Source organism: Capsicum annuum, chromosome 1, assembly GCF_002878395.1.
Source record: "Capsicum annuum cultivar UCD-10X-F1 chromosome 1, UCD10Xv1.1, whole genome shotgun sequence".
NCBI classification, from domain to species: Eukaryota; Viridiplantae; Streptophyta; class Magnoliopsida; order Solanales; family Solanaceae; genus Capsicum; species Capsicum annuum.
Window position 1 is genome coordinate 222,303,318 of NC_061111.1, and position 19,968 is coordinate 222,323,285.

Genomic DNA, 19,968 nt, shown 5'->3' on the forward strand with positions numbered 1-19,968 from the left:
CGAGGTTAAACCATACATAAGATATTCAACAGGAGCAAAACTCTATATCTAAATATAAGTAAGACATAGTCTAGATAAGAAAAGATAGAAGTCAACTCTGGATGCATAGAACAACCGCTACCCTAAATGGGTTTTGAGTATCACATGAATCAACTATCTGTGCAGCCCACTTGTACCTGCATCATACTGAAAAGGCTCAGTAGGGATAAGTACGGTCCACTTATACTCAGTAGGTATCATAGGATGGTTGAGTAAAGTAAAAAGTAAAACATATAAATACAAACTATAGGCACGTTGCCTCTAATAAGAACATGTCCCAAATGGTATCCTACATTGTCTCCGCTAATAATTCTAATATACAAGCATATAATAAACACATGTAGAGAAAAGAAGAACAAATATACACATACATCTAATATAAGTATAGGAAGATAGAACAAATGGTACATATCAAGTCAAAGACCAAAATACAATCTTAACATAATCATAATATATAAAGTGCAATGAAGATGACGACGATGATGATAATGATGATAATGCACGAGGTCATCACACAAGCTTTGTAAACACCTACTGAGCTAAAGCTTCCCAACATAGGACCCATAAGGGGTTCTTAATTCATACACAACCAATTTCCAATACCAAAATCTATATCTCCTCTCCGACACGTACCTCGGTAGAGGGTTTTAAAGATGTTAGATCTTTAGTCAGAAAAAAAAGGTAGTGTTTCTAGAATTTCCAATATTTCCTTAGTGGTACCAATATTTCATTAATGAATATGATATGAGGATGCAATTCTCACAACCAACCAAGAGGAGATTATCTAATATCCAATCCATATGCCAACCAAGTGAGCCAAAAATCCACCAATATTTCAACCAATCATCCATGATACGATATAATCCAAAAACCATTAAGTGAAACATGCAAGATAATTTCATAGATACCACATAAATCCCAAAATCTAGGATTTTCCAACCATAAAGAGTAAAAACAAACATACATATATTAATACCAGGATACAACATCATATAACACCTCACACGGTCATATATAGCAGATAATGTCTCAAGATCACCAAATATTATCCACATAGGCCCCCACATAAGCACATAAATTACCTAACATATTTTTCATGATACAACCCCATACTTATAACATCTTTTTACATTATTCTTGAGTACCCAACCCAATCTAAAGAAATTTAAGCCATTACCTACCCCAAATGCAAAAAAACAGTTCAAAAACCTTCAATCGAGAGTCTCTATCTTACGAACCAACCCAAAATCAACCAAAACATTCAAAAATGAAATCTATGCGTAAAAAAGAAGGCAACGATACTGATATTACCTATATTTGAGTTGGGATCAAAACAGCTCCAAGAAATGGATTTTTTGAAAAAGAACGTTAAATGTAGAATTTTAGTTCAAAAATATATTTTTCATGATTCAATAAACTCATAAAAGAAAATCCAAGTGAAAACAGGTTGAAATTGAGGTTTAATTTATAGAAATAGTATTTTACGCTTTTCGAGCCAAAATCTCCAAATTTCACCTTTGGATCCAAGTTTTCAACAAAGTTTAATATTGAAAATCAAAGAAAAGTAATTGAAATAGAGATTTGGAGCTTACCCAAGCTTAGAAATAAAAGAAAATGCTCAAATATTTGAAACCCCAAGCTCCAAGTCTAAAAAAATGGTGAAGATAACAAGAAAAAAATTATTCATACCCAGGATCTAAGGTGTCGTTAAAGCGATCCCGTTGCCGCTTTAGCAGTTCATACCCAGGATCTAAGGTGTCCCGTTGCCGCTTTAGCAGTTCATACCCAGGATCTAAGGTGTCGCTAAAGCGATCCCGTTGCCGCTTTAGCGGTCACTGCTAAAGCAGCCAGTCTACTAAGCAAACAAGGGCTGGTAAAGCGCCCTTATCCACTGACAACTAGCTGCTAAAGCAGCTAAGTAGAGCTTTAGCGCCAACTGCTAAAGCAACCAAACTAGCGATTTTGTGGTTGCACCTGTTGAGGCGCACTTGCTGTAGAATTGGAGAATTTTAAGTCTCTGCAGGCCCCTCAAGATTTATTCAAAATCCTGGGAATGCAAATGAACTATGCTATTCTATAAAATTCGATACTTCAAACTCAATGGTAATATCAGATTTTTGAACTAAATGACGTTTTCAAAAAGTTGACCCTCAAAATCCAATTTCACAACTTTCTAAACTGAGGGACAAAATAAGATTTAAAAGCCTTCAAACCAAACCAACAATGTTACCAACCTAAAATCGGCATTTTGGATCTACTGGCATAGTTCTTTTTTCCATCTGGCGTACAGATTAATAATTGTTGACCAAAGTCAACTTTAAGGCCTTTTAAGCCACCAAAAATCATAATTCGCATCAAAATGCATTGGGAATCATGTCAATTGTTCCCACATCCTATAAATACCATGAAGCAACCACGGGAAGGAGTAAAATGATCAAAACATTAAAAATTTAATGTTTCACATAAATCACCAAAAATCAAGTCGTTACATCAGAGTTGTTGTAAGCTTCTTACTTCAGAGACCACCATGACTTCCTCTATCCTTTTATTTCCTATCTATGTTATCTTCTCAAATATGGTTGTTTTATGTACTTGATAGTTGGACTTTAGATGTCGCATTTGTATACTTATGATAGCTGAGTCTTAGGATGGTTTTGTCTGGATTTGGTTTACCATTGTATCTGCTTTATCGTTAGATCCTTATTATTGTTGTATTACTACTGTGTGGAATATCTCACTGGACTATTGTTCATTTTATTAGATTTCTAATTTAGGCTTACCTACCATGATTGGGTGAGGTAGGTGCAACCACGACCTTCAGATTTTGATTCATGACACTTGTACTTTTAAACTCTAAATTTGGGATTAGTTGCTTGAGATATTCATATTAAGAATAGTTTTTCTTTTTTATTTTCTTGTATTTATTGTGTATCTTGTTGTATACCATTTAATTGGCTTATCTATGATGAGGGGTGGGGTAGGTGTCATCTGACTTAAGTTTTGGGTCGGTATAAAATTAGTGCACTATATTTCCTATATGAACTGACCAAGCCTTAGTAGTTGTCAAGTCTATGAAGCCATAGAGCACATTAATTTAGTGAGCTATACGAGTCATTAAATTTAGGGCAAACTCCATTTCTCTCCAAATTCATGATGTGTCGGTATTTAACTGCATATTTGAATAGTTCTTTGGTGATTTCTCGAAGATATGATGTTTTATGGGTATGTGTAGTAAAACATGATCTATAAGCAAAAGTTGGATTTTGGAGCTAAAAATAGCCAAGTATGGATCTGTGAAATAATTTTAGAGTTGAATAATATCTGTAAATTAAAAAATATATTCTGAGATCAATTTTTCACTATGAAGCATTATCATCCATGAAATCTAACCCCCCCAATTAAACACTTGTAGCAACTTTAAAGGCAAGTAAGTATTCTATTTAATTTTGGACTAATTAAAATGTAGCTTTAGCTTCAAATATGCCAATTTTAAGCAAAAACAAAATGAAAGAATAAATTGATCAATAGAGAAAATGAAAACTCCATAAATTTATAATATCTACTCAAATTTAACAAAAAGTTTAAACGAGAGGATAAGAGCTTTTTGTCTATATTCGCCTTTCATACCCTCATTTTATAGAAGCTTTGTCTTATATTGTCCCCCTAATCCAATAGCACCTACATCCACATTCAACCTGGAAGAAGTGCAAAAGTCACATTAATATTAATTTTGGAGCTTAGCACTTGCAGAATTAAAGTTAATATTCTCATAAAAAAGCACTTACAGAACATCAAAATAAATACACATGAATAGGAATTTGACCTAAACCACTGCAGAAAAAATTAAAAATTACAATTAAAAATTACAATTTCTAGATGAAAATAGAAAATTTATATATATAGTAGAAGCAGATGCTAGTGAATATAGTTACGGAGGAATACTTAAATATCGATATGAAGCAGAAAAAATAGAACACCATTATAGATACTACTCAGGAACGTTCAATGAGACAAAATAGATTCAAAATCATATGAGTTGGACGTAGCCCCAGATTAGTAGCTACTCCCTTTGTCCCAATTTATGACTCATAATGACAAAAAAGAATGACTTAATTTAGTAGCTACTCCGTCTGTCCCATTCAGATGCGTTTTTGTTCTTTTCATTTTAGTTAGTCCCAAAAAAGATGATATATTTTTATTTTTTAGTAACAATTTAAATTTAAAATGTCTATTTTACCTTTAGTAAATTGATATACAGACACAAACATTTATTACTCATATACTTATTTTAGATCATAAGTTCAATAAACCTTTGCTATTCCATAATAAATCACATAAATGAGAGGTGATTTGAAACACCTTCAAAAGTCAGGCAACCTGTACCCAAAAAAGAACATAATGAAACACCATTATCAACTTAAATAGTTGAAACTGAGAGGAGAGGAAAAAATAGAAATTAGAGAGTTACAAATTAGAAGATGTAGATACATTTGTTTCACTCGAGAGAAAATTTAATACATAGACCCTCATATAATTAACTGCAAACCTATACACAACTTGAAATAAACAATGTACAATAGGTATTGTTTTGTACCTTAAACTTGATCAATGATGATATTTCTTTGCCCCTATTGACTCGTATTGCATTCAGATTGTACACCCGTATTGCAGGTCGATAAAAAACCTTCACTTATTGCCACCTATTTCATTTTTTGGGACATGATTATGCACCAATTAGTTAATAACAAAGACAAAACTAATCAAAGAGACATAATGCATGCGCAAATCAAGTAAATTTAGTAACCTGTACTTTAAATTCAAGAAAGAAATTACTAACAAATATAAAATACACCAAATGGTGAGTATCAATAATAATAAAGCAAAATCAGGAAAAAACCAGCCAACTCTCATCAAAACTGTCCCGAGTTTCGAAGGTGCAATCCACAAGTGCAGATCATTTTGGGTAACCAACATGCAACGATTGTTTGCATAGAGGATTAGTAACATAGACAGAATTTGTAAATGAAAGCCGAAAGGAGATCCAACAGTGAAAAATTAAGCAGCAAAAAGAGAAGAACAAAAACTTTCAACATGCAACGATAGTTTGCCAAAATAGAAAGCCAACATAGGAATTAGAAGGTCAAAAAAGGGGGAGATATACTAGAGAAAGAGATTTGAGACCTAATAGTCTTCCGGAGAAATAGGTAGAGTACACTTTATATGTGGTTTGCTAAAGCTAATTGTAGTACACACGTGCCTTTCGCAATTCTATTAAAAATAATAATATTTTTAATTTCCAAAATACCCCTATAAGTACACACTTTTTGGCACACAATACTTTTATCTATTGTAGTGTTCGTCCCTCCCCTGTTTACTTATATAATAAAGAATATTTTTGACTTATTTGTATTCTTACTCCCATTAGAAGCCAATTGTGACAATTCTCATGGTATTCTTTGGATTTTTTAAATTACTTAGACCATTTTACCCCCATATTACAGTTGCTTCATGGTATTTGTGAGTTGCGGAAGTGAGTGACATGGTCTTTGAGGAGTTCAGTTAATTTTTATGCAAGTTTTTAGTTTTAGAAGATTTTTAAGTTGATAGTTGACTTTGGTCAATATTCGATGATTCAAGTGTCATTTAAAAATTCCATCAGTTTCATGAGATCTGTAATTTCAAAATTTGGTTAGTAGCATGGTTAGTTTGAGTCCTAAAGATTTCAGTATGATTTTAAGCCTTAAATAAATAGTTGGTTAAATGTTGCCTAGAGTTAGCTTTGGTAAAAATTTTAATATAACAAACTTAGTTGGTGATTTTGATGGTTTTGTTGTGTTCAAAATATCAAAATTAGCCTATTAGCATAGTCATATTATTTTTATGGGGTTTCAAACTCATATTGATGAGACCATTGAGGGATTTTTGACTTGGGTGTTGTAGCTATTGTTGCTGTCATCTGGTGCCATGCACCTTAATCATAAGTGCAATCTACTTGTTGCAATTATAAAGGAAAAACATTTGCAATCTACTTGTTGCAATTGTGGAGAAGAAACTTTTCCAACATCTCAATTCGTAAGAGGGTTAGTTATGAACACGATGAAGGATCTTATTGGGGTTAGGGTTGGATTAGAGTTAGGCCTCTATGATCACGATCAGGCCATCACTAATGTGGTTGGCCCAAGCCAAACATGGTTGACACCGATCAGGACTCACAATTGCGATGAACAAATTCTCGACAGTATAAATATCTCTTTAGGCCATTTAAGTTCATAACTCAATCTTTGAGCTTTAAAACTTGATTTTGGAGATTTACAAGGGGGGAATTCGATGGTTTTTTGTTGGGCAAGATTTTATATCATATGTCTATCATTCCCCACTGATTATGTTATGAAATTACCTTTATATCATGATTTTTTAACTCAAAATTTTAGAATTTCTCTGGTAAAGTTAAATAATGGAATTTTGATTATTTTTAACATGAATTTGACGCATATTTGATAAAATTTTAGATTTGAGCACCCTGAGTTATGAGTAAATTTATTTTATATTAACGTTTTAGCTTTGCCCTTGAGTTCCCGAGGTTAATTTTTGAGTTGACTTTTTAGATCAGGGACAAAAGTATATCAATATTAGTAAAGTTGGACTTGTATTTACATGTAGAAACTAATTTTGATGGATGGAGAGAATTCTAAGGCTGCTCAAAAGAGGAAGGCTTATTGTAGAGTGTCCGGGCTTGTGATTTGGTTTCAAGGTAGGTTATGATTAATTTTTTTTCAAACTTAGCTTGGATGGGGACTTAATATTTAAAACATACTATGGAATGGATTACATGTTGAGTGTTATCATATTTGAATTGAACGATATTTTGTGATACTTGTGTAGGGCTTATCTTATGTAGCTGGGTTTTATTATTATCGTGTTGCTAGTGTGAGGGGATTGTATTCTAATACACTGTGATTGAGAGAATTGGCTTTCATATTGTATTACTGGGTTGTTCCCATGCATTATGAATCTTCAAAAATTAAAATTTGTCATGCACATGTATACTCATTCATATCATGATTTATTTCATCGGTACTATTGGGAACAACTCTGATTTTTGAAAGAAAATAAAATATCATCTTAAACCTTAACTGATGAATGTGTCGGTAAGAAATATGAGATTGCAAAATTACTTGACTGAGGGATGTGTCGGTAAATTCTCTTGATTTGGATCTTGATGATATATGAATTGCAAATTCCACATGAGTCCTATCCTGAAACATCCAACTCAAAAGGTTAGTATTATAAATCTTAGTTGGTATTACAAATATCCGATTCAAGTAGACAAAGAGATGGTTGAATCAAAAAATTTTATTTAAAGTTCAATTTTTTCAGAGGGAAAGGCAATATGAATGTTCTATCACATTGTATTACATTGCATTATATTATGAAACAACTATTGTGATTGGGATAAGTTGTGTATCATTTATGATACTGAACTACTTTTACTTTTATATGCGTAGGTGTATTCACTTTAATAGTAATTTTTCTTATTATAGTTGTCTGCTTAAGCTTGATCAACCGATGATGCTCATTGAATACAAGTGGACTATACTCACTCCTACAGTTTTTTACTCTTGTGGTGTAGATTCTTGTTCGAGTAGTCCTCCCGCTTAGAGATCATATCTTAGAGATCATATCGGACAACATATTAGATGTTATGACACAAAGTTCAAGGGTCATGATGGCACGTATCGTTGCAAGCCTTGACAAGTAAGCTCATCACTCAAATTGATATAAATGAGAAAAAATAGTACCAAGACCAAGGCGAGACCCCTAGAAGAGAGCCGAGTCATATATCTATAATATATTAAAAGTGTAAAGGGTCTTATAAATGTTGTTTGAACCTTTTTTCCTTCATTAAAAGTCTACTCTTCAAACAAAATCATCTTTTCACTAATTTTTTCTAATATTTAAGTGTTGAAAAATAATTAAATATATTTATGGTACAATCATCAGAATTAACAACAACTAATAATTTTTTCATTAATTTAAGAATTCTAAATCAACTAAATTTGATTTTAAGAAGATTTAAAAAATCTATAAATAAATATAAAATCATTAGAATAAGAAAAATTTAAGAAGTACTGAATTTTTAAAAAATTTAAGTACGTAATAAGAATGTAATCAATGATTTTTTAAAGATTTGACTTTAAAACAAGAAAAGATATAGAAAAATAATTATACTACAAATATGGTTCAAATTGATGTGTCACAACAAGGGAAAAAGGTGTTGCATGACAAATGCAAAAGCGATGATGCAAAATATTGTAACACCCTGTACTTTTTCCTAGCTTAAATTCGCTCCTAGAATGTCAAGAACTAGCTTCAAAAATGAATAACATTTTATTCCTATGTAATTTTCAAGATTTCGACTTTCCATTGTGTAGGAAATTAAATAAGCTTTCCATCAATATAAAATTCGCCCAAATCCGACACTCAGGCGAAGAGTTATAGTCAATTTAGTAAGACAGTGTACCACCTGAGGCATCAGTGCGTTGGGGAGCTAGCCAAAATAGCTATTGTCAGTTTTCAGTGTTGCTCCACGATATTGGTGTGTCACGCCATAGACCCAATTCACAAATGTCAATTTCCAGTGTACCAACGCGATTACACCGCGGCGTGGTGCACTTCCAGTTTGCAAATAAAGTGGCAACGCAATTCTACCGCGTCACGCCACAAAGCAATTTTTCAGTGTCATTTTCTAGTGGCCTGATGTGATAGTGGCGCGTCGCATTAGGGCCTAAAATCAGGATTTTTAGTGATGATCCTTAAATCCTTCCAGGGGTAAGTTGGTATTTTTCCACGGCCCTAGTCAGTCTAAACACGAAATTTAAATCCTAAATATGCCATTATCTTATTATTTTCTCACTTTCTCTCAAAAAGGGCTAAACTCTAGTTCAAGAAATCAAGAACAAGCCTAAGGATTTCCTCCAAGAACTTTTAATAAAGAATCTTCCAAAATATGTTAGATATTCATCCATGGATCCTTACCTTCCATGGAGCCCAAGAAGTTTTTTTTCAAAATACATGACCTATGATTTATGATTTTCATGTTTGAATTAGATTGAATTCATGTTCATGATGTTATTTGAGATTTAATCCATGATTAATGATAGATTTCATGAAATTAAACAGCATGTATAGCAAATATGTGATTATCTTGATAAATTCTTGAATTTATAAAGTGATTAATACATCTATGATGTTGATTTTGTTTTCAATCCATGATTGTGATAAGATTCATGAAAATAGAATAGTATTTAGGGGGAAATTATGAGAATTACATGTTGAATCCATGAAGTAGCACATTTGGGCATTGTAATTTCCATGTTTATATATTATCCATGACTCTGTGCATGAAGTTGTGCTCCCCAAGTGTTTGATAGAATGTCCATGGGAATAAAGTGATGAAATCATGATATGTTAGTATATGAACAAGCTAATGCCCTACAAGTGTTTGATAAAATGCTTATGTGAATTGACTAGTAAAGGCATGACATGTTATTATGTGATCCCATCCATGTACAAGTTAATGCATTACAAGTTTTTGATGAAATGCCTCTATGAATGAATTATGACCAACTGAAGATTGTTATATTATTCAAGATTATGCTTTGCTTTACTGTTCATGCTATCGGGTCCTGGGGGTATTTAATTCCTGATAATTTAGCTGTTTATCTAGAGCCAGTGTCAGTTATAGAATAGTATCAGTCGTGTCATGATCAGTAGTGCTCTCAGTCTATTTCAGAACTCAGTAGAACTCAGTCAGTTACAGAACTTAGGAAAACTCAGTCCCAGTCCTGTCCAGTATACTCAGTTTAGTGTCTTTTAGTTGGGAGTAGAATTCAGCACCGAGCGAACCAGGAGATGGGGCATTCTTGTTAGTATAGGGTTTGACCCTTAGTAGCAATCCCTGAGTTACAGAACTATGTAGCCAGCGTAGGTTAAGATGACTTCCTACTAGAGAAGGGTTGACACATCTCTCATAAGTTTTCCTGCCAGTTAAAGGTTGATAAAATATCTTCCTACTAGTTAAGGTTAACTCACAACAGTTGTCTTTACCCGTGGCACGGTACTGACACCTTTCCAATTGGGGTTATAGATTAGACCCCTATTAGTTTAGATTGGGGCATGTCGGTTAGATGATTACCTTCCACAGTTTCAGTTTCAATCTTAGTCTTTAGAATAGAACTCAGTTTAGTTCTACAGAATCAGGACTTTTAGATACAGTCACTCAGTCATCAGTAATTCAGATTATTAGTGATCTCAGATTATCAGTATATTCTGTTATCAGTTATCAGTTATTAGATTCAGTTCCAGTATACACAGTTACAGTAAGCACAATATGCTCAGTAGTTATAGATCCTCCATGTATGTTAATCCAGCTCTTTCATGTCATTCAGATAGTTATTGTTCATGCATATAAACTCATTCATTCAGCCTTACCTTATTTAGCATACCAGTACATTCCCACGTACTGATCGCATACCCGTTTCTTGCTCTATGATATTTCATATCATAGGTTCAGACGCTCAGGTTCCTGACCGCGTTTAGCCAGATTCAGCCAGCAGTAGCAGATCCAGTAATGAGTCCTTATCTAGCGAGGATTTGCTTTTATTTTAGTATTTCAGTAGATGTAATAGATCAGTAGATGGAGTTAGTTGGGGGGATTATCCCATCAACTCCAGTTTCAGACAGATTCAGTTAGAGGCTTTTCAGACTAGATTTTCAGACAGTGTTTCAGATTTAGATGTTATCATTCATTATCAGTATTTTAGATGTTTTGAACCTTATGGTATTTAATCCCTTTTATTCCACATTTATTCCAGTATATTGTTCAGTGCTCACAGCAGATATCATTCATGGGTTAGCTTATGGTCTTTCAGGGTCGTAAGCATCATGTAACGACTAGGAGGTAGTCTCAAGTCGTTACAAATATATATGTGCTTACACTAAAATATATGTTTATATTTACATTATTATATTAAAGTGTGAATAAATCTTTGAAAAGTGATTTAAACTCTTACACTTCTTTAAAAATCTCCGCAATAGATAAAATTGTTTACTTTTAAATAATGAAATGTTACACGTGTGAGGCACGTGCGGTTAAACTAGTATATATGTGTGTGTGTGTGAGTGTGTGTGTGTACACATATAACATAGCGTCATAATGTAAGAACTAACTAGTACAACACGAGGTCAAGCCATACATAAGATATCTAACAGGAGCAAAACTCTGTCTCTGAATACAAGTAAGACATAGTCTAGAAAAGAAAAGGTAGAAGTCAACCCCGGATGTATAGATCAACTACTACCTCTAATGGGCTTCGAGTATCAACTGAATCAACTAGCCCTGTGGCGCACTCGTACCTGGATCTACACCAATAGGGTGCAGTGAGGATGAGTATGATCAACTTGTACTTAGTAGGTATCATAGACCAACTGAATAAAGTAGAAAATAAAGCATATACACATAAACTATAGGCATATTACCCGCAATCAGAAAATATTCCAAACGGTAGCCCACACCCTCTCAACTAACAGTTCTAATATAAAAGTATATAACAAATATATATAGAGAAACAAGAATAAATATACACACATATCAAATACAAGTATAGGAAGATAGAACAAATGGTAGATATCAAGTCAACGACTGAAATACAATCACATCATAAACATAATATATGAAGTGAAATGAAGAAGATGATAATGATGATGATGATGATGCACGTGGTCGGTGAAAAACCTTCGTATGATGATAATGCATGAGGTCATCGCATAACCTCCGTATACACCTACGGAGCTAAAGCTTCCTGGCATAGGACCCATGGAGGGTTCGTCAACCCATATAGAGCCAATATCTATTATGAATATCCATATCTCCTCTCTGGCACATACCTCGGTAGAAGGTTTTAGAGATGTCATATTTTCAATCAAAAAACAAAACTCAGGGTTTCCAGTATTTCCATTATTTCCACAGTGGTACTAATGTTTCATGAATAAATATGATATAAGAATGTAATGGTCACTATCAACCAAGAGGAGATTATCGAATATCCAATCCATATACCAACTAAGTGAGCAAAAAATCCACTCAATGTTTTAACCAACCATCCAAGAACCGTTATAATTCAAAACTCATCAAGTTAAAACATGAAAGATAATGTCATAAATATCAATATCAAGCTATAACATCATATAAGACCCCACACAGTCATATGTTTCAAATAATGTCTCAAGATCACAAAATATTATCCACATAGGCCCCCATCCAGGCACATAAATCACATAACACATTTTCCATGATACAAACCCATACCATAGCATGCTTTTACATTATTATTAACTACCCAACCCAGTCCAAAGAAAGTAAAGACTTAACCAACCTTGAATGCTGAAAATCGATCCAAAAACCTTTAATTGAGAGTCCTTCTCTCTCACGAATTGATCTAAAATCAACTAAAATATAGAAATATAGAATCTATGCATCAAAAGAAACCCAAAAATACCCATATTGCCTATTTTTGAGCCAGGGTCAAAACGAACCCTCAAAATGGAGCTTTGAAAAATGAAGGGTAAAATCGAGATATTCATCCAAAGATATATTTTCCATGATTAAAGGAATTCACAGAAGAAAATCCAAGTGAAAAAGGGTTTAAATTAATGTTTAATTCAAATAAATTACATTTTAGGCCTACTGAGACAAAATCCCCAAATTTCACCTTTATATCCAAGTTTTTAACAAACTTTGTAAGTTGAAAATCAAAGAAAAAAATTGAAATAGGAATTGGAGTTTACCCAAGCTTAGAAATGGAAAAAATTCCTCACAATATGAAACCCTAAGCTCCAAGTCTCAAAAAAATGGTGAAGAAAATGAGAGAGGAATTATTTATATCTAGGGTCACAGGTGCCTCTAAAGTGGTCTAATTGCCGCTTAAGCGGTCATAGCTAAAGCGATCAAGTACCGCTTTATCTGTACCCTCCTAAAGCATCCAGTCTACTAAAACAGAGAAGGACCGCTTTAGCACCCTCTGCTAAAGCGCCCATACCCACTGGAAGTTGGCCGTTAAAGCGACCAAGTTTCTTTTTAACACCAGCTGCTAAAGCGCTACTTTTTTCTCAAAAATATGAAACCCCAAGCACCCCAAGCTCCAAGTCTTAAAAAATGGTGAAAAAATGACAAAAGAATTATTTATTCCCAAGCTCCCAGGTTCCACTAAAGAGGTCCAGTTTTTGCTTTAGCAGTCACTGCTAAAGCGGTCAAGTACCGATTTAGCTGTACCACCTAAAGCAGTTAGTCCGCTAAAGCGGTCAAGGGTCATTTTAGCACCCTCTGCTAAATCTCCCTTACCCACTAAGTGGCCAAGTGGAAATTTAGTGTTGGACACTAAAGTGGCCAAGTGGTGCTTTTGTGACTACACCAGTTGAGGTGCATCAGCTGGAGACTTCAATCTAAGTCTCTGCAGGCCTCTCGAGATTCATTTGAAATTCTTAGAAAACAAACAAACTATGCTACCATATCAAATTTGATGCTCTTTACTTAATGACAATATCAAATTTTCATAAAAATGATGTTTTCACAAAGTAGACCCCTGAAACCCAACTTTACTACTTTTCAAAATAAGGGTCAAAATGAGATTTAAAAGTCGTAAAATCACACCAGCCATGTTATAAACCTAAAATTGATGTTTCATAACTACTGGCATAGTCTATTTTTTCATCCAACACATGAATCATTAAATGTTGATCGAAGTCAACTATAAGGCCTTTCAAGCCCCAAAAATCATAATTCCACATAAATCACATCAAAATACATTAGAAATCATGCCAATCATCCCCAAACATCAAAAATACCATGAAGCAACCACATAGAGGGATAAAATAGTCAAATCATATAAAATTTAATATTTCAACTAAGTCGTGTTCCTTTTCTGGGCATGTGATATATATGTATGTATTGCATATGACATTATGCACTTATTTTAATGAGTTTTGTGCTATGTCTCATGGAATTATTTTATTTTTTATCCTTGAGTTACATGCTAGTGCTCCAACTGCTAACCGTCTCCAGATGTTGTATCCCCACGCGATGCAGGTGCCAAAAATTCTTTTACCTTACCTGTGTAGTGATAAGCTATTTGTGGATAGTCCGTGAGGTGACTTGTAATGGTGATCTTCCATCTCTCGAAAGACTTTATTTTATGTTTTGGATTCTTATGTCTTAGACTTTGTTTCAGACTTTTTTTGGCTATGGTCGAGGCATATCCCGACACCTTATTAGTATTCGATTTTCTTGAGACTTTGTGGATAACTATGGACTTGGATTGGTTGTTGAACTCTTATACTTCTTTTAAGTCATACTTCTCTACCTTATTTTATGTTTGGAATTCTGGTGTCATATTAGTTTATATTCTGGTTGACTAGGCGAGGAGGGTGGTCTCTAATTCTTGGCAGACTTTAGATACCTATCACGACCAAGCCCTAGTTTGGGTTGTGACAAAGTTGGTATCAGAGTGTAGGTTCATGGTCAATTGGGTGTCCACAAATCCATGTCAAGTAGTCTTTTTATGGATGTTAAGTGTGCCACACTTATAAAGGAGAAACTTTGAGGCATTTAGAAATATTTCCCTTTCCTGTTGTCTTATTTTCAGGCTATAGATTCTAAGTTCTTGTATTTTTCTAACTCTCATTTATTTGCCTTTCAAATCATGTTTCCCAAATGATCTGAAACTCATAGAAACTCATCTATCCTTCCTGAGGACAACATGGGCGAATCTCGCCAAACTTATGGGGTACAGACTCGATCAAGGGTCATTTGTTCTAATTGTCCCCATTGAATTTTTCTTGTCCCCATTGATCAGTATCTAGTTGGTGACACTCATACTTAGTCACCCAAGGGAGATATTACTAATACTGAGTTTCACCAATCTATTTATCTGTTGACCTAGATGGTGACATCTCAGTCACGTTAGATGGGTTCTACTGGTATTACTAGGAGTTCATCTGAGGCGACTAGAGTTGAATAGTTTATGAGGTTGAGCCATCCAACTTTCATTATTACTAAGGTTAAGGAGGATCCTCAAAGGTTTATAGATGAGATAGAGAAGATCTTTTAGGTTATGCATGCTACTGATTTAAAGGGTGTAAAAGTTATTGCCTATTAGTTGAACGATATAGCATACCAGTGGTATAAAGAGTGGGGGCAACTTAGGGGTGAAGATGTTGAGTTTGCTTTGTGGGATGACTCTCTAGTGCCTTTCTTAATTGCTTCTTTTCTCAGGAGTTAAGGGAAGTAAAAGTTGAATAGTTTGTGAACTTGAAGCAAGGTAGGATGACGGTGAAAGAATATGACTTAAAGTTTCACCAGTTATTGTGATATCGTCCTAAGCTACTATCTAGCATGAGAGATAGAATGAGGAAATTTTCTTCTGGGTTATCCCATGAGTTAATTTTGGAGAGTAAGGCTTCCTTGTTAAAAAATAACATAGAAATCTCTAGAATTGTGGTATTTATGCAACAGGTAGGGGACAAAAAGAAGAATCAAGCAAAAATAGGGAAGAGATAGAGTAAGAAGTTTTAATATTCAAATCAGGGTAGAGGTCAGTAGCAGAGCAGTAGGGATGGTAAGAAATGGTCTCAAAAAAAGTGGGGCAACTATAATTCTTTTTTAACAGCTGGTATACCTTATCCGAAGCCTTTTAGAGATCATCATTTTTAGAGTGGTTATGGATTTAGGGCACAAGGTTCCTAAATTCAGGCCAATAGGGCCTAGTCAGCTCTATCCTATACTTTTGTAGATTCTATGGTCAGTTGCACCATGGTCAGTGTGAGAAGGGGAGGTATAGGTGTTTTAGTTGTGGTCAGATTGGTCATATCCAGACGAATTATCCTTCTAGAATTGATTTTGGGGCCAACAAGGTTCCTATTTCTATGTCATCAGCTCCTGCACCGAAGGGTGCCACTTCTAGTACCGACACTAGCCAGAATTACCTGTATGCTCTTATTACCCATCAGGATTTTGAGGTAACTCATGATGTCCTTACTGGTATATTAAAACTCTTTTCTCATGATATGCACTATTTACTTGACTCGGGGTCCACCCTTTCTTATGTGACTCTATTTGTGGTTGTGTATCTTGGTTTTGGTCCCAAGTGGATTTTAGACCCCTTTTTTATTTCCACCTCGATGGGTAATTCTATGGTTACCAGAAGATTTTATAAGGGTTGTGTGGTATTTGTTGGTGGTAGGAAAACTTTGGTGGAATTTGATTAAATTAGACATGATAGATATTGATGTCATCTTGATAATGGATTGGTTATATTTGTGTTGTGCCTCTTTATAATGTCAGACCCATATGGTCATTTTTAAATTCCCTAATGAGTCAGTTATAGAGTAGAGAGGGAGTTCCCTAGTGCCTAAGGGAAGATTTATATCATATCTTAGATCTCAAAAATTGATTTCCAAGGGGTGTCTCTTTAATTTGGTCCGGATTAAAGATTTTAACTCGGAGGGTCCTTCGTTACAATCCATTCTCATGGTTAGTGAATTCCTTAAGGCTTTCCCTAATGATATTTTGGGTATCCCTCCCGATAGAGAAATTTAGTTTGGGATCGATCTTCTTTTGGACACTCGTCCTATATCTATCCCCCTTATAGAATAGCTTCGCCTGAGTTGAAGGAACTTAAAGAGTAGTTGAGGATTATCTTGAAAAGGGTTTTATCTTCCCTAGTGTATCTCCGTGGGGTGCCACCATTCTTTTCATGCGTAAGAAGGAATGTTCTCTGTGAATGTGTATTGATTATCGCTAGTTGAATAAGGCGGCGGTGAAAAATAAGTACCCTATTCCTAGGATTAATGAATTGCTTGACCAAATTTAGGGTGCTACGTATTTCTCTAAGATTGATCTTTGATCGGGTTATCATCAGCTAAAGCTTAGAGAGGGGGATATCCTTAATAATGCCTTTCAATCGAGTCATGTCTTTTGGATTGACTAATGCCCTGGCAGTATTTGTGGATCTCATGAATCGAGTATTTCATCCGTTTTGGGACTTATTTGTGATGGTGTTTATAGATGATATTTTGGTATACTAAAAAAGTGATGTGGATCATACCAACCACCTCTGTATTGTGTTGCAGACCTGAAACACCCTGGGTTTTGACCTTAGAAAATTTCTTGGAATTTTGTTCTCCGGATTCAATATGACTCATGGGTATGAGTCATATTTTGGGGTATCGATGGTATGGTCTAGTTGTATGCTGATCTGTATTAGTTGGTGGAATGGATTTTAGCTACTGAAATGGATACAACTTAGTGGAATGAGTCGTATAGTTGGATACGGATCGTTTTGGTTGGGTTTTTCCTTCTCTTAACCTTAGACTTTGTAACTTAAGTTCGGTGTAAGTACGAGTAGATCAACATGAGCCATAAGTCAAGGTATGAATCGTACCAGAGACTCGTATGGTAGACAGTGTCTAAATCTTCCTTGGGTCTATTCTACCAGGGGTAAGGGTTGAGGGTATGGATTGTATGTTGTGGACGACTTGGTTTGGATGAGTCGCACACTGGATAGTATTGGGTGCAAGAGTTGAGGCTTAGGATACGAGTGGTAGGTACCACTCGTTTTGGAGGGTACGACCAGTGAGGGGAAGACATACCCCTGTGACGGGATTTTTGTGCAACTTAAGCGGGGGTATTTTGGACATTTCCCCATATAACCTAATAAGACCCCATGACTTCGAACCTATTTAGGAGGTTATTTACCTTTTTATTCTATTCATTAACACTTAGAAACTCTTCTTAAACACTCTATAATTCACTCAAGAGTTTTTGGGCAAAGGAAGCTAAGGTTTTAACTAGAGGGATAATTTTGGGATATTGTTGGTGATTTCTCTCCATCTACTCTGTCAATTCAGGCATGTTCTCTTCCCTCATTGTCATTTCCAACTAAAGGCATGGTTTTTATGAACGGTTTTCATGGTTTCACTATTGCGTGATTTTGGTTTTCAATTGTCATTTGAGGGATTTGTTCATAAATGATTAGTTATGGTTTTATCATGCTTTAATTATGATTTTATATGCATTAATGGTGGTTTTAGATAATTGGTTGCATGGTAAAGTTTTAATGGTAATTGGAATTGGTTTAGGTTATGTTATGCCCCCAAGGTATTTAACAAAATGCTTATGTGAATGTTTTCATTGCATTAATGTATTTTTAATGAAAATCTCCCTTATTTTAAATTGGTAAAGGAACTCAAATGGTTTAAAGGTCTTTGAAAGGTTAACGACTAAATGGTAATGCTTGTGGGGTATAAGGGAATCCCCCAAGTAGTTTAATATGGTAAATGGAATGGTACGTAGGAATCCCTTAATCTATATATGGTTGGCTATGAACAGTACTTGTATGTTATAGTTGGTATGACGACACCACTACTAATCGCCTTGGTTAATAAATGGATAATGTTTTGGTTGGTTGGAAATGGTTTTAATTGGGCTTAAAGGGGAAGGTGTAGCAAAGCCGTAGAAGGTGGAGGTCCCGAGGGGACCAAAACTAGAAACTCTTATTTGCCTATGTGAGATTTGGTTTTAATGACTGTGTGCATGATGTCACACTCTATATTAGGGGATGTACTAGTCATCCCTAGTTATCTTCTTCGATCGTGCAGTTTCACACACTGAGACCCTTTCAGCAGGGGGAGCTGAACCCATATAGCCCGTGGGTGGTTTAGGATGGCAAAGCTACACAGCCCAGGTAAAGTTTTTTAAAGTACATGCTAAAACTAATTTTCTTTCCTAGCATGGTTATATGTGTATATGTATGGGTGTAAGCATTATTGATGGTTTTACTTGACTTTTATAAATGGGATTATTTTATCCTTATCTTAACTTCATGCTAGTGATCACTTGCTAACCCGTCTTCAGGCGGCTGTGTACCCACACTATGCAAGAATTGGCCATTTCATTCCTCATTTTTAGCATTCAGATGTCGGTATCAGTATTTGAATTAAAGTGGTGAGCTTCCATCTTTCTAGAAGGCATTATTTCATGTTATGGATATTTCTACACACTTTGACTATATTTTTTATATTGGTTTTTGCTATGGTTGGGGGCATGTCCCAACCAAATTTTATTACTCTTTTGTCATTGGTATTCAGGATGAAATCATTGGACATAATTTCTCACTATTCCATCATATTTTATTTTGGGTTAGTTATATTACATTTTGGTACTTCTTTGATTATGGCTAGGTTTATGGCCCTTGATTTTGGTTTTGGTTTGGTATGGTTAGAAGATTGATATGGACGATTGGACTCGATTGGGTTAGTCATAGTCGTGACCCTATCCCAAAGTCTTGACTTGGAAAATAACACTATCTTGTAAAATATTTGGAATTCAGCCAATTCAAGGTATGCGCAGGTTGGTTACGTAGGGCAACAGGGGGCAGTCTTCAGTCTTAGTTGTAGTTGGGATACCCATTACGATAGGGCCTTGGTTCGGGTCGTGTCAACTTGGTATCAGAGCTTTAGGCTCATGGTCAACTAGGAAGTCCACAAAGCTATGTATAATAGAGTTTCTTTTAGGGGTGTGTAGCGCGCCACACTCATAAGAAAGAGGCTACAAAGCATTTAGGAATATTTCACTTTCTTGGTATTCTACTTTCAAGCTGGGAGTCTGAAGTCTTGGAATCTTCTCTAATCCTTGTTTATTCATCTTTCAGATCATGCCTTATAGATCTATAACACAAGAAAACTCTTCTTTCCATCTGAGGACAATGTTGATGAGGTATGTCCTACGTCTGGAGTTCATCTTTGCTCCATGTGTCCTATCTTTGATGGTTCTAGAGTTTCATCGGTTGCTACTAGTCCTCCTCAGGGCGAGGTAAA

At 35.0% G+C, this 19,968-nt stretch overlaps 1 protein-coding gene across 16 annotated transcripts in view; it reads right to left on the reverse strand.

The window, feature by feature from the left end:
• Positions 1-3,544: 3,544 nt before the first annotated feature.
• Positions 3,545-19,968, reverse strand: part of LOC107847515 — a 37,306-nt gene continuing 20,882 nt past the window's right edge. For 3 of the 16 annotated variants that reach the window (XR_007053401.1, XR_007053396.1, XR_007053397.1), the window contains 5 exons: positions 11,400-11,460; positions 7,215-7,295; positions 4,634-4,739; positions 3,825-3,870; positions 3,545-3,734 (listed from right to left, as the gene is read on the reverse strand). Coding sequence is in view for 4 of the 16 variants with exons in the window: in XM_016691802.2 (XP_016547288.1) it covers positions 4,668-4,739; positions 7,215-7,295; positions 11,400-11,460 (214 nt within the window). In the remaining 12 variants the exon portion in view is untranslated. Of the gene's footprint in view, positions 3,735-3,824; positions 3,871-4,633; positions 4,740-7,173; positions 7,296-11,374; positions 11,461-19,968 lie in introns of those variants that run through there. The other 13 variants (XR_001667551.2, XR_007053400.1, XR_007053399.1 and 10 more) reach the window with 9 other exon arrangements.